General features: G+C 50.1%; 4 protein-coding genes across 5 annotated transcripts; 2 read left to right on the forward strand and 2 right to left on the reverse strand.

Moving 5' to 3' along the window:
* The first annotated feature begins 87 nt into the window (after positions 1-87).
* Positions 88-1,942, forward strand: LOC117135516 (F-actin-capping protein subunit beta). The gene is made up of 2 exons (XM_033295811.1): positions 88-294; positions 564-1,942. The coding sequence occupies exons 1-2, from the start codon at positions 292-294 to the stop codon at positions 1,389-1,391; spliced, it is 831 nt and encodes a 276-aa protein (XP_033151702.1). The 5' UTR covers positions 88-291; the 3' UTR covers positions 1,392-1,942.
* Positions 1,943-2,055: 113 nt separating this feature from the next.
* Positions 2,056-5,637, reverse strand: LOC117135429 (transmembrane protein 87A). Of its 2 annotated transcripts, XR_004459028.1 has the most exons (11): positions 5,431-5,637; positions 5,266-5,326; positions 5,101-5,186; positions 4,834-5,028; positions 4,393-4,551; positions 4,042-4,325; positions 3,685-3,900; positions 3,505-3,625; positions 3,287-3,440; positions 2,775-3,224; positions 2,056-2,700 (listed from the first exon to the last, which is right to left on the reverse strand). XR_004459028.1 is itself a non-coding variant. In XM_033295633.1 (10 exons), the coding sequence occupies exons 1-10, from the start codon at positions 5,536-5,538 to the stop codon at positions 2,998-3,000; spliced, it is 1,611 nt and encodes a 536-aa protein (XP_033151524.1). In that variant the 5' UTR covers positions 5,539-5,637; the 3' UTR covers positions 2,056-2,997. The 2 variants fall into 2 exon arrangements, 1 of the variants encoding a protein (XP_033151524.1); XM_033295633.1 differs by having other exon boundaries at positions 2,056-3,224.
* Positions 5,638-5,666: 29 nt separating this feature from the next.
* LOC117135573 (39S ribosomal protein L48, mitochondrial) lies at positions 5,667-6,601 on the forward strand. Its single transcript, XM_033295936.1, has 3 exons — positions 5,667-5,760; positions 5,822-5,920; positions 6,069-6,601. Exons 1-3 carry the CDS (start codon positions 5,749-5,751, stop codon positions 6,501-6,503), a joined length of 546 nt encoding a protein of 181 aa, XP_033151827.1. The 5' UTR covers positions 5,667-5,748; the 3' UTR covers positions 6,504-6,601.
* On the reverse strand, positions 6,517-10,897 carry LOC117135319 (WD repeat-containing and planar cell polarity effector protein fritz). Its single transcript, XM_033295548.1, has 7 exons — positions 10,192-10,897; positions 9,123-9,423; positions 8,116-9,066; positions 7,548-8,056; positions 7,089-7,486; positions 6,872-7,031; positions 6,517-6,811 (listed from the first exon to the last, which is right to left on the reverse strand). The coding sequence occupies exons 1-7, from the start codon at positions 10,607-10,609 to the stop codon at positions 6,699-6,701; spliced, it is 2,850 nt and encodes a 949-aa protein (XP_033151439.1). The 5' UTR covers positions 10,610-10,897; the 3' UTR covers positions 6,517-6,698.
* Between the last annotated feature and the right edge of the window lie 625 nt (positions 10,898-11,522).

Below are 11,522 nucleotides of genomic sequence, written 5' to 3' on the forward strand. Positions count from 1 at the left end.
CCGCTCAATAGTTAGCGGGTAAGATATCGATATCCCAAATGGTGCAAGCAATCGATGCCCCATCAAAGTGATCGATATTGTGTAATAATCGGGCTGTGTTCCAGCTCTAGCACACCACAGCAAAAATAAAAAATCCTAATAATAAGGAAAAAGAGTCAATTTAGTGCAATCACTTGCAATATAAGCCCGAAATCCTAGCTAGAGTTTAAGATCGGCCCTGCCCAGCGAACGCAGGCCCATAACATAAATAGTGTGAAACTATCGAAACAAGGGAAAGCAGAAAGTAACAAAATGGTGAGTAATACTACACTAGTAACAAGAAAAAAAGCAGGCCAACAAACGGTGATTTTGGTCGGAACCGCCCATTCTGCAAGCCAAAGATTACCAAGACACCTAATCCACCGAGAAAACCTCCAGAGGGGCGGCGGCCTGTGGCCTCAAATAATGCCCATATATGGTAATCCCTTGTTTGCCGGGTGGCAGTGGAAAGCGGAGGGATTTTTGGGCTCTCTTATCGGTGCAGTGACTCAAACTCAATTTCACTGGTGTCTCTTCTCTTTCAGTCGGAAATGCAGATGGACTGTGCTTTGGATCTGATGCGGAGGCTGCCGCCCCAGCAGATCGAGAAGAACCTCATTGATCTGATAGACTTGGCCCCGGATCTCTGCGAGGACTTGCTCTCCTCCGTGGACCAGCCGCTGAAGATCGCCAAGGATAAAGAGCATGGCAAGGACTATCTGCTCTGCGACTATAACCGGGATGGGGACTCGTACAGATCGCCCTGGTCGAACTCCTACTATCCGCCGCTGGAGGATGGCCAAATGCCCTCGGAACGACTGCGCAAACTGGAAATCGAGGCGAACTATGCCTTCGATCAGTACAGGGAGATGTACTACGAGGGAGGCGTCTCCTCCGTCTACCTATGGGATCTGGATCACGGGTTTGCCGCCGTTATACTGATCAAAAAGGCAGGAGATGGTAGCAAGATGATCCGCGGCTGCTGGGACTCCATCCATGTGGTCGAGGTTCAGGAGAAGACCACCGGCAGGACGGCCCACTACAAGCTCACCTCCACGGCAATGCTCTGGCTGCAGACCAACAAACAGGGTTCGGGCACCATGAATCTGGGCGGATCCCTCACCCGGCAGCAGGAGCAGGACGCCAACGTCAGCGAGTCGTCGCCGCACATCGCCAACATTGGCAAGATGGTCGAGGAGATGGAGAACAAGATCAGGAACACCCTGAACGAGATCTACTTTGGCAAGACCAAGGACATCGTGAACGGACTAAGGAGCACACAATCGCTGGCCGATCAGCGCCAGCAGGCGGCCATGAAGCAGGACCTCGCAGCGGCCATCCTGCGACGCAATGTCAAGCCCGAATCGAACTGAGTACTGAGCGGCTGAAGGCTGAATTTCCACATAAACCAATCCAGTCCAGGGGTGTCCCACATGCAGCCTGCTCCCACGAAGAGCGCAGCAATATGCGAATTGCAAGGCACTGTCGTCGCCACTAAATATTGTCATAAATAGAAATAATTGTCATAATATTTCGGCTGCACCCACCCAATTCGCTGTTACTCGCTCTATTGTGTTGAGCAGCTCCGAGGAGGACTCCGCTTGGACTGGACTAAAGAGCAGACTAAAAAATATTAAATACGCATTTCTAGGCAGTAAATTTGTTACATGAGAAAATTGTTACACCACGAGAAGCACATTAATGTAAATTTGCCCGCCCGTTTCAACTGTCCTCCCACATTGTTGCCGTTTGGAGTCGCGCTTCATCCAGAGTTCAGCCGAAAATGCCAACTTCGCCGCCCTCAAGACAGTATCCATAAGTATTTGTATCTTATTTGTAATATTGCATATTTGCACCGAAGTCGAGGCACTTGCGTTTCGTTCTTAATCCTTCCGCGAATAAATATTGTGTTTATTAATTGTAACTTTGTGTTTGTGTGTAATCTAACAGTAAGGCGCTCGAAGCTAAACATTAACTGAAATCGCTTTGTGATTGTATTATCTGAGGAAATGCACATTACCTTTCTTCTTTACTTAATATTTTTTAACTGAAATTTGGAAGGCAAGAGAAATTTTATACAAAGAAACTAATAAATATTGAATTACAAATCGAAGTAGTTTCATTGGGGGAAAACAACATATTATCGCAACAGATAAGATATATAAAATAGACTACTACACATCACTCCATCGATGTATACCATGTTCTACTTTTAGTCACCACAAACTCGTATCATGTCATATCATAAGCTAGTTAGATAAGGACAAAAGGAAAACATGGCGAGTTTGGTTCATGGCTACCTTTAAGATACGTTTGCATTTATTTATGAAAATCTTAGACCGTTTGATTAAAAATATGTAATTAAATACCTTGAGGTGTGTGACGCAAACGATTGTGTGCTTACTTAGACAATTACTTTTAATCTTCTCAGCTATCAGCGAATAGTTAAGTTAAAGGTCCCCGACATAGCATAGTCGCGTTTTATCATAGTTATTACAGAATACTCGTAGATTTATATAGATCGTTTCGTCTTGTGTTACCAGCTATATACATACAATGAGGCGACCACCAGCAGCTCACTCATACACGTCTGCGAGTGTACTAGGGGCAGCAGCACAAGAATTGAAGTCGAAGTTTTTAAACTAAGTTCTCGGATCGTCGCATGGGTATCTACAACTTAGGCTAGGTATTATGAATAAGTTAGGTTTATTTAGAGGGGGGAGGACGTGCGCGTAGAAGGAACTACGATTACATACATTATTTTACACGGGCTCAGTAGGCGTGGCCGGACAGACGGTTCTCGAAATTGGAAGATCAGTGTCAGCGCAGCGCAGCAATAAGGGGTTTCCTCCTCAATGGCGGATAGAACTAAGAAATACATAGCAAATGGGGGCACTTGCTGCTGGCGGGCGACACGGTTGCGTGAATGTGCAAAAATATATGCGTAAAAAGTCTCTTCGGTCCAGCGAAAGTCACAGCTTATTGCATTTTCGACACCTCGAACTTGGTGTTGATGATCTCCTCATCGGAGTCCAGGATGGGCAGGGCCGAGTCCGCCATCGAAGATGGTATGTTCTCCTCCACCCAGCGCAGGTCGTCCTCCTCGGTGGTCGTGGCATTTCGCGAAGTCGTCGACGTTTTCGGCGTTCCATTCTGGCCGCGCATTTTTACGCCGTAGGCATCCGCCACGAACTGATCCTCCTCGTCTGCCAAACGGTAAAGAGCCAATTAGTCCTTGTTTGCAGCAGAAGCTCGGGTTCTAACTTACCCTCATCGTCTTCGTCCTCCGGGTTATCCAGCAGCGGTGTGAAGGCATAGCGCTGGTTGTTATTCGTCGGTCGCCATAGAATCATAATCACCAGCAGCAGAACCGAAAATAAAATGTGCCAGAAGCCAGTATCCACCCAAATGTCGCGCCAGCCCTAAAAAAGCACGAAATCAGTAAATCCCTGTTCGCAGCTCCATTCATGCTAATCAACCACTCACAGGCGTGCAATTCTCGACCCTACGCAAACGCAAAGCAAACAGCATGAATATGACGGAAGCGATAACAGCGAAGATCAGCGTGTTGGTGAAGTGCCTGTACAGTGAGAGCTTGACCATGTTCCTGGAAAACGTACACATTGTTAGCGCAAGTGTTAAGATTTCATAATTTGTATTAGTCACCTTCTCAGTCGGAGAGTGCGTGTGGTCTGCACGAGCGAGGTGAATATCCACCAGCATATTCCTGTGTCCAGCACCGCCAGTGGAATGCTCGCCACCAGCAGCTCGCTGCGATCGGTCTTCACATTGGTGATACGCAAGTAGCTCTCCACGCAGGCCAGCACAAAGTAGAGGGTTCCCACGCCCACCACGCGATGCAGCATGGGTCCCAAACGGGGCCTGGAAGAGATTAAGTGGATTGACGCTTAAGTGGTTCGGTCACTAGCAGCAACTGCTTTAGAATAAGCTAACTATAACTAGAAACGGCTGCAGGCGGCAGTTTAATGGCCGTTCTGTTTCTAATCAAAAGCGCACACTCACTTGACAATGCCGAAGCCGAGACTCATGATGATAACCAGCATCCTGGCCAGCGTTCTCTTCGCACAGGACACAAACTCGGCCACCAGTTCGGCGTGCTGAACTGCAACTCCCTTGTTCGTCAGCGTTTGGTATTCGGCGTAGAAGAAGGCCTTCTCCAGCATTCCTAGCAGTATGACGCCACCAATCCAGAACTGAATTCTCAAAAGATCCCGCCATTGAGCGAAAGAAACAAACAGCCAAATAATTCCAAATATCACGTAAACAATGCACATGATGAGATAGAACTGTGGGAAAATAAACATACGTACATAAGCATAAACAAAGTAATTTAGAAACACACTCGTCCCCTACCGGCAGGAATGGCCAATCTATGGCCGAGATGTAGCCGTGTGGGCCCAGGAACTCTATGTGCACCACGGCACTGAACTGCGCGGATTGGCCCGCTGCGATGTTAACTTCGATTTCGTAGATGCCATCCTCCTTGACGCTCGCAATCGGGTTCGTTGTGGGCTAAAAGGAAACGGAAGTGGTTCAATTACTGCGTAATCTGTGTTTTTGCTTAATTTTACATATATAAGAAAACTGATACCGATTAGACGTCATTAGAATGACGTGCGTATACAAATGCCCGAAAATGATTCAAGCTGGCTCTATAGGCAGTATGCCCTACCTAGCTACGGAATACCCTGTTTAAAGAGAAACGATAAGCTGATAAGGAAAAAGCCTCAAATGTTTTGCTGCCCCGCGGTAATTGCTGTGCTTCTACTTATCGCTGATATGTGTCGCATTTACCGAAAGTGGGTGCTTGTGCTCCAGCATGGGATGCTTGGGCTCCGGTGTTGGGATCGCTGCTCCTTGGACCACCTTGTCCTTGTTTATCGCCAGGACGATGAGTCCGTTGCAGGGATATGTCCTGGTGATCTCGGTGATGACGTTATTGATGGTGGCGTTCTTCTGCAGGGTAGCATTCTGGGCGATGGCTTGCAGCTGTTTGGAGAGGATATTACATTGAGTGATTGATTAAATGGACACGGAGCCATATGGCAACGGATTACCCACCGTGCGGTCATCAAAGATGCAGGGATGCTCCGTCAGCCGGAACGTTATGGTCAGGTTCGTTTCCACATTGGAAGTGCAGCCCTTAACTGGAACCATTGAAACGGGTGTGGAAGAAAGGGGTAAGTCGGAGGCATTCGTCACGCGTTTTCCGCCGCCTGTACTTACTCTGGGCGTAGATGTTCGTGTTGGCCAGCAGTGGACGCTGCTCCCGGATGCTGGGCAAGTCCTGTGTGGGAGGGTAGAGGACAAACCAGTGGTTACGTAGCCGGAAACGGATTAATTCTAATTCCCCTATTTGTTTGGGGATGTGGTGGTGGTGCATATATTTACCGTGGTCACCAGCACGTCCACGATGCCCGGATCCGATTTCCCGGCCGTGCTCGCCGGTCCAAGTAGCAGCGCCAACGCAACCACCAAGAGCGTGGCCGATCCCTGCATTTCGAGTTGTGTGTGCGTACAATGGGCTTAAGTAAATACAAATATTATTTCCTCTTCTACTCGTCCGAACTTATCGGGCCTATCGTTCTTCGATAACACTTGCCGAGCCTATCGGACGCTTGAGCCAGTGTGACCATGGAGCCGGCCCCAGTGTGGCTGCACGCCATCAGCTGGTGATATAACCTGAATAGGAGAATTGAAAACAGCGAAATGCTACGCAGGGTGAATAGCTGAAAATATCTATTAAATTATCTATTACAATTTGTTTTTTCCATTGTGCTAGATACTGCCAAGTGTGCGGCTGGCGCTGCAGGTACCCAAAGCAACCACAACTGCCGTGAGGAGCACCAGTGGAAGTGTTTACGAACCGGATTATCTGGAGGTGGGTCCTCAACTGAGATCACATAGGCAGTAATTCACAGGAACGATCTAAAACACCCTTTACAAATAGTACTAGCCTAATCCTGTAGCCAGAGTTCAATCAGATGAGCCTACTATTGTGGTCAATAACCATTGTTCTCCGTTTGCAGTCCCTCAAGCCGAAATTCCCGCAGTACGAAAGCCTGAATGTGCAGATCAAGGGCTACGACTACCCGCAGCTGGAGAGCTACCAGAGGTTTCTGCACGGAGTGGCCGAGTACCTGGAATTGGACGTCTCCGACTGTTACGCCCTCCCTCCGCAAAAGACCACGGTGCAGCGACTGCGCCCAAACTCCACGGTCATCGAGTCGGAGTACAAGCTGACCACCTACGAGCGCAACCTGCAGCTGAACAACGTGGATGCGCCGGTGTATCCGCAGTTCTTGCGCCTAGCCCAGGCGGCGCTGCCCGAGGGAGTGAGCTTGCGGGTGCAGGAGTACACCGACGACTGCGAGGAGCGGCGCTACGTGCCCGACAAGGAGCTGCTCGACCTGAAGGACGAGCTGGAGCGCATGGGCGGACCCACCACCAGCAAGAAGAAGTAGGCGGCGCCTCCGATTTGGCAAACATTTAATGCTAAGCTTTAATGAGTAACCTGTGTAAAGAGTATAGAGAACCTATGAGTAAAACTTTCCTATTTAAAGCTTTGCACTAATTGGGACGGCAATAGTTACAAACGATTGGAAGACGCAGCGCTTAACCGTGGTGTGGTGTACGCCTGGGAATTGCACTATGAATTATCAGACCACGCCGAAGTGGACCACCTTGATGGACGACGAGGAGGAGGAGTTGCCGCCCTTGCTGCTGCTCTTGGGTTCTTCCTCGCGTCGTCGGATGGGCGGCTTAGTCACATCTGCGGAGAAATGACAGGGTCAATGGGGCAAGGATATAGGTGAACTCAACTAATACCCACTGGTCGTAATGGGGTTGAAATCCTTTAGATACTCGTCGTTGGGATGGCAGAGCGGCAGGCTGTCTGCTAGTTCCTTCTTAGGATTGGTCAGATGTCGCGCTGCTGGCCTGGAGTAACCATTTCTCTTGGGAGGCATTGGCTTTTCCTTGCGAGGAATCTCCTGTTGAATTAAGAGCATAAGTAAGCTGTCACATCATCGAATGATTTGTTAACGTACCGGCACCACAGCCACTTGAATTGTATCCGAGAACTTGACTTTGTTCTTTTCGGCCGTTTGAGACTTTGCGGGCGTGGCGGGTGCTTCTCCGTTCGTGGGTGGTGGATTTGCCGGGTTGGACAATATGGATGCGGTGGGTTTCTTCTGTAGCAGACGCTTCTGGTAGTCCTCGCTGGTGAGCGAGGGCAGCATGGCGGGAATGTTGCCAGAGACAAGCGGATGCTGATAAAACTTGGGCTGATAGGACGCCGTCGGCGGAGGCGAAGCTGGCATCGTGCTGAACTGTCCCAGCTGGGTGCTCTGATCTGGAATGCTTGAAGGCGGAAGACGAGGAAGTGGACTACTAGCCATGGGCAGACCCACCGTCTGATCCGGCACGTCCTGGGACCAAACATTGCCTGAAATAATGGAAATTTTAAGTGATGAAGGAAAGTTTCCTAAGTCTTTCTGCTCACGAACCATTCGGGTGCTGATTCTTTGCGGTCGCCTGCTGCAGACTGTTGGACTTCAGGGTTAGACTCGCCAGCGAAGAGGTTGGTGGCGCTATCGAAACCTTCGGCAAGGGCGGCCTCAGTTCCGGTTTGGGTATGTTGATCTTGATCATCTCAGCGTTGAATACCTTCGACTTGAACGAGGGCAGCGGTGGCACATAGTTCTTCAGGACCTGCTGGCTTTGTGGCTGACCTGCGCCTAGTCCGGCTTCGGGTACTGTTACCGCTCCCTGACCGCGCAACATGTCCGAGCAGGTGGACAGCGAGCAGGCCGACTCCGAGCGCAGGTCGCAGGTCAGGCTGAGATTGCCGTTGGCGCGATCTTCCTCGTGGATTATGGCAGCTGCCTGACTGAAGGCCACCTGGGCGAACTCACTCAGGCTGGAGATGCACTTGGTTAGGTTGTACAGGTCCATGAAGATGTCATAGTCGGCCACATCCTGGGCGATTTCGAAAGCCTCGGCGAAAAGGTTTTTGCTGCAAGCAACGAAAGAATTGAGCATACAAAGTGGCATGATTACTTAAGCTCAACTCACCGCAGCAGATAGAAGCAGAAGCGACGCTTCAGATCGTACACCTGATCGCTGAACTCGTCCTTCGTCTCCTCGGAAAGCGTGTGGGCGAATGTCTTCAAAGCTCTGGCCATCAGCTCGATGCGAGGTCGTCGCTGGTCCCCACCGAAGAACACATAGTTGGCTATCTTGTGCAGCGTAATCAGGCACATGGCTCCGTAGGTCTCCCAGTTGAGGGCGGCCAGGACATTGACCGCTCTGTCCGGCTGCTGCAGCCGCAGATACTTGTCCGCAATGACGTCCGCAGTGAGTCCGGAATTGTGAATGTCACCGCGCATTCCAGTGCCGCCAAAGATGCGCATGCAGGCCAGAGGACCCTGTTCGTACACCAGGAGCAGCAGGCAATCCGTCTGGGCGTAGGTGTGCTTAAAAGTGGACAAATCTGGCTTGCGGCTAAAGGCGACACTCAGCAGTGTTGGCTGGGCCACAAAGTAGTGGGACAGATCCAGCAAGCTGGACGGCGTCACACTCTCGCTGACCAGCTGATGGCCAATGGTGGCCAGGGCCAGGTCGAAGCACTGCAGCACCGATCGCTCGTTGGCCACGCAAAGCATGGCGGAGTCGCAGTGCCAGGCGCACTGATTGGGCACGATCTCAATCTGGTTGGCGTACTTCGTCGACTGCTGGACCAGGTCGTGCAGGCAGATATTCCGATCGATGCTGCCCAGGAAGAGCTTCTCCTGGTCGGGGCTGAAGGCAAAGGAGCAGATCTGGGCGCCCATTGGAATGGAGGTAATGGCGGTGCGCTGCATCTTGCCGGCGGCCAGTTCGTAGGAGCAGATTTCTGCGCTTATATCGCCCTTGCGGGACACCTTCTGCTCCAGGGTGATGATCTGGCTCTCGCTGCTCCGCAGGAAGTCCACGCACAGCGGATCGTTCTCCGACCAGCAATAGGCAATGGATTCCAGCTGCAAGCTGAGCAAAGCAAAAAATTAGACTGGGACAAGTAGAGTAGAAGGTGGCGCACTTACCCCTTGATCTTGAACACATGTATGTTGGCGCGATCCTGGTCCCTTATCGTTGGCCTCCAGGGATACACCTCGTTCTGCGAGGACTGCGTCCAAACCACGAACAGATCGAAGCTGGCGTTGACTGTGAGGTGGCGGGATAGCTTGCGCTCTGTGGCGCCCGGTATGATCACGTGGAAGATGCGCGGATCCATGTTCGCGATCTTCTCCGGCCCCTGGGAGCGCGCATTAGGCCTCTGCAGATGCACCACCGTCAGCTGGTTGGTATTGTAGGCCAAGACGATGTGGGAACGGGTGAAAAAAGCTGGCGAGACAACGGAGGCGGGTGCACAACGAGAAAAGACACAAGCGACAAAGCTGAATGAGTGCCTCGAACAAAACATGGAAAGCCGGTGGATGGTGGATGGGGGAAGGGGTTGGGGTTGGGGTTCGCATATTTACAGGCAACAAAACAAGCCAGCAGATTAATTAAAAATTACAATAATTGCATGCCCTGCATGTGTGCGTGCGGCTGTGTTGGTGTGGGAAAGTGCAAATCAAGTCGCACTTGTTGCCAATGCAAATTTCTCCATAACTGCACAAGCAGAGCTCCGCGGAGCAAGGCCACATGCGGACTGCACTCTGTCGAATAGCTGATACCCTGGGCTCTAAGATCACCAAGCAGGGAAGCCCTACAAAATATGAGGTTTGAAGCTGACGAGCGGCGAACAGCACAAAAAACTAAATGCAGGACAGCTAAATTGATTTGAGTCCTTAATTGTAGCTTTTATAGCTCAAAGCACAAAGTGAACAATTAAATGGCAGCATGTGTTTCTAGCAAGCTGTCTTGGTAATTCGTTCTAATGATGAGGAACCTTTAATTACGCGTGGAATAGCCATGAAGTATTGCGTGATATTAACGCATATTAACTGATTTTCGAACGCTGCAAGTTGAGATGTCTGCCAGTCGAGCTGCACATGCAGAAGTGCAATGCGCAAGGTGATTGATGGGTGGCTCTAATGCGATGGAGGGCGGGGTGGAGCGGGTGGAGTTACTGGGACTTTCGGAGTGAAAGGGGAGAGCCGCACATACCATCCGTAATGACCTCGGAGGCGAGCTTGCCCACCAGGTACTTCTCGAAGACCATGCGCAGGATGTCGCCCGTGTAGATGTCCACGCAGATGTGGGCGATCAGGCCGTGGGAGAAGAGGAGCAGCACCTGCGCCGCGTCCTGCCACTCGGAGTGGATGATCCTGTGCTGGCGCAGCAGGTCCTCCAGCTTCTTGAGGTTGTCCTTCAAGCGGCCGGTGGACTTGCGGCCGGAGTTCTTCAGCACGGCCAGTCCGTTGCGACGCTCCGTGTAGTCCCGCTTGGCCAGGCAGGCGAGGTCCTGCTGCTCCTGCTCCTTGTCGCGCTGCCTGAGGTAGCGGAAGGCGCCCAGGTCGTGGCTCTTGATCCGCACCACATCCTCGCGCAACGTGGTCCAGAAGTGGGTCTCGCTGAGCAGCATGTTCAGGCCTCCAGTGCATCGATTTGCATGGCGGAATGGGTGTCAACTCGACTCGATCAGCTCGATCTCGATTTGTTGGCGTGTGCCTTTCAAGCTGCTCCAATTGCACTGATTGCTTTGTATCGGGGTTAACTGCGCTGCTCTATGTCTGCTCTGCGACTCGTTATCAAGTTTGCTCGCGGAATAGCCAATGGATCAGCACTTTGGCCAGGATTTTTTGCTTTAAACAAACTTTGTTTATGAAAATAAAATAAACTTGTTGCTCGAAACACTGCTTACGTTACTAGAGACGGCACTTCGTTACGTCGCTGAGCGTGGTGGCGTGATAGAGATGGACTACAACTGCGATCGCTCACGTGGTGTAGATCTTCGATTGAGCGGGCACATAGGTGTTGAACCAGGCTATGCTATGTTTTTAGCCCGGATCCGAACCAGAATCTAAATTTTTGAAATTGTTTTTAGACCTAATTCTTTTAAGCAAAATAAAATATTTACAATAAGCTACCACTACTTTCGCAGTGCAGTAGCTAGCCAATAAATCACTTTAACTCAGTTGTGCGAAATCGTATTATATTGGCCAAATCGGCTTATCTCATCTCACAGTCTGGTTTGCCAAGATGAACTATGTTCGAGGCTCTGCAGACGATTGATAAGATTAGATAATGTATGTATTAAATAGGAAACGAGTGGGCTATTTTTAAACAAAATTGTTGTATTTATTGATTTCACCATCAAATCGGATTGCAATCAATTATTCACAGTGGTTTCCTTAGTTCTTTGCTCGTTATCAGTGAAATACGTTTTGCGGGGAAGGTAACTAACTAACTAGCTAACTAATGGACTAAATAAACAGCAATAATAGTATCAATATAGTTAAAGTAATGTAGTAGAGTAATGGTAACTAAATCGTATA

Source organism: Drosophila mauritiana, chromosome 2L (assembly GCF_004382145.1).
Source record: "Drosophila mauritiana strain mau12 chromosome 2L, ASM438214v1, whole genome shotgun sequence".
NCBI lineage: Eukaryota > Metazoa > Arthropoda > Insecta > Diptera > Drosophilidae > Drosophila > Drosophila mauritiana.

What these genes read in the sequence shown, in the direction of transcription:
- LOC117135429 (XM_033295633.1), bottom strand. Translation starts at nt 5,538, where the DNA reads ATGCAGGGATCGGCCACGCTCTTGGTGGTTGCGTTGGCGCTGCTACTT. An exon ending in TAGATTGGCCATTCCTGCCG is followed by an intron (nt 4,326 to 4,392) that starts GTAGGGGACGAG and finishes ATTTTCCCACAG; the next exon opens with TTCTATCTCATCATGTGCAT. An exon ending in CTCGGCTTCGGCATTGTCAA is followed by an intron (nt 3,901 to 4,041) that starts GTGAGTGTGCGC and finishes AATCTCTTCCAG; the next exon opens with GCCCCGTTTGGGACCCATGC.
- LOC117135573 (XM_033295936.1), top strand. An exon ending in ACGAACCGGATTATCTGGAG is followed by an intron (nt 5,921 to 6,068) that starts GTGGGTCCTCAA and finishes CTCCGTTTGCAG; the next exon opens with TCCCTCAAGCCGAAATTCCC.
- LOC117135319 (XM_033295548.1), bottom strand. Translation starts at nt 10,609, where the DNA reads ATGCTGCTCAGCGAGACCCACTTCTGGACCACGTTGCGCGAGGATGTG. An exon ending in AAAGAATCAGCACCCGAATG is followed by an intron (nt 7,487 to 7,547) that starts GTTCGTGAGCAG and finishes CCATTATTTCAG; the next exon opens with GCAATGTTTGGTCCCAGGAC. An exon ending in TTCAAGTGGCTGTGGTGCCG is followed by an intron (nt 7,032 to 7,088) that starts GTACGTTAACAA and finishes TTAATTCAACAG; the next exon opens with GAGATTCCTCGCAAGGAAAA.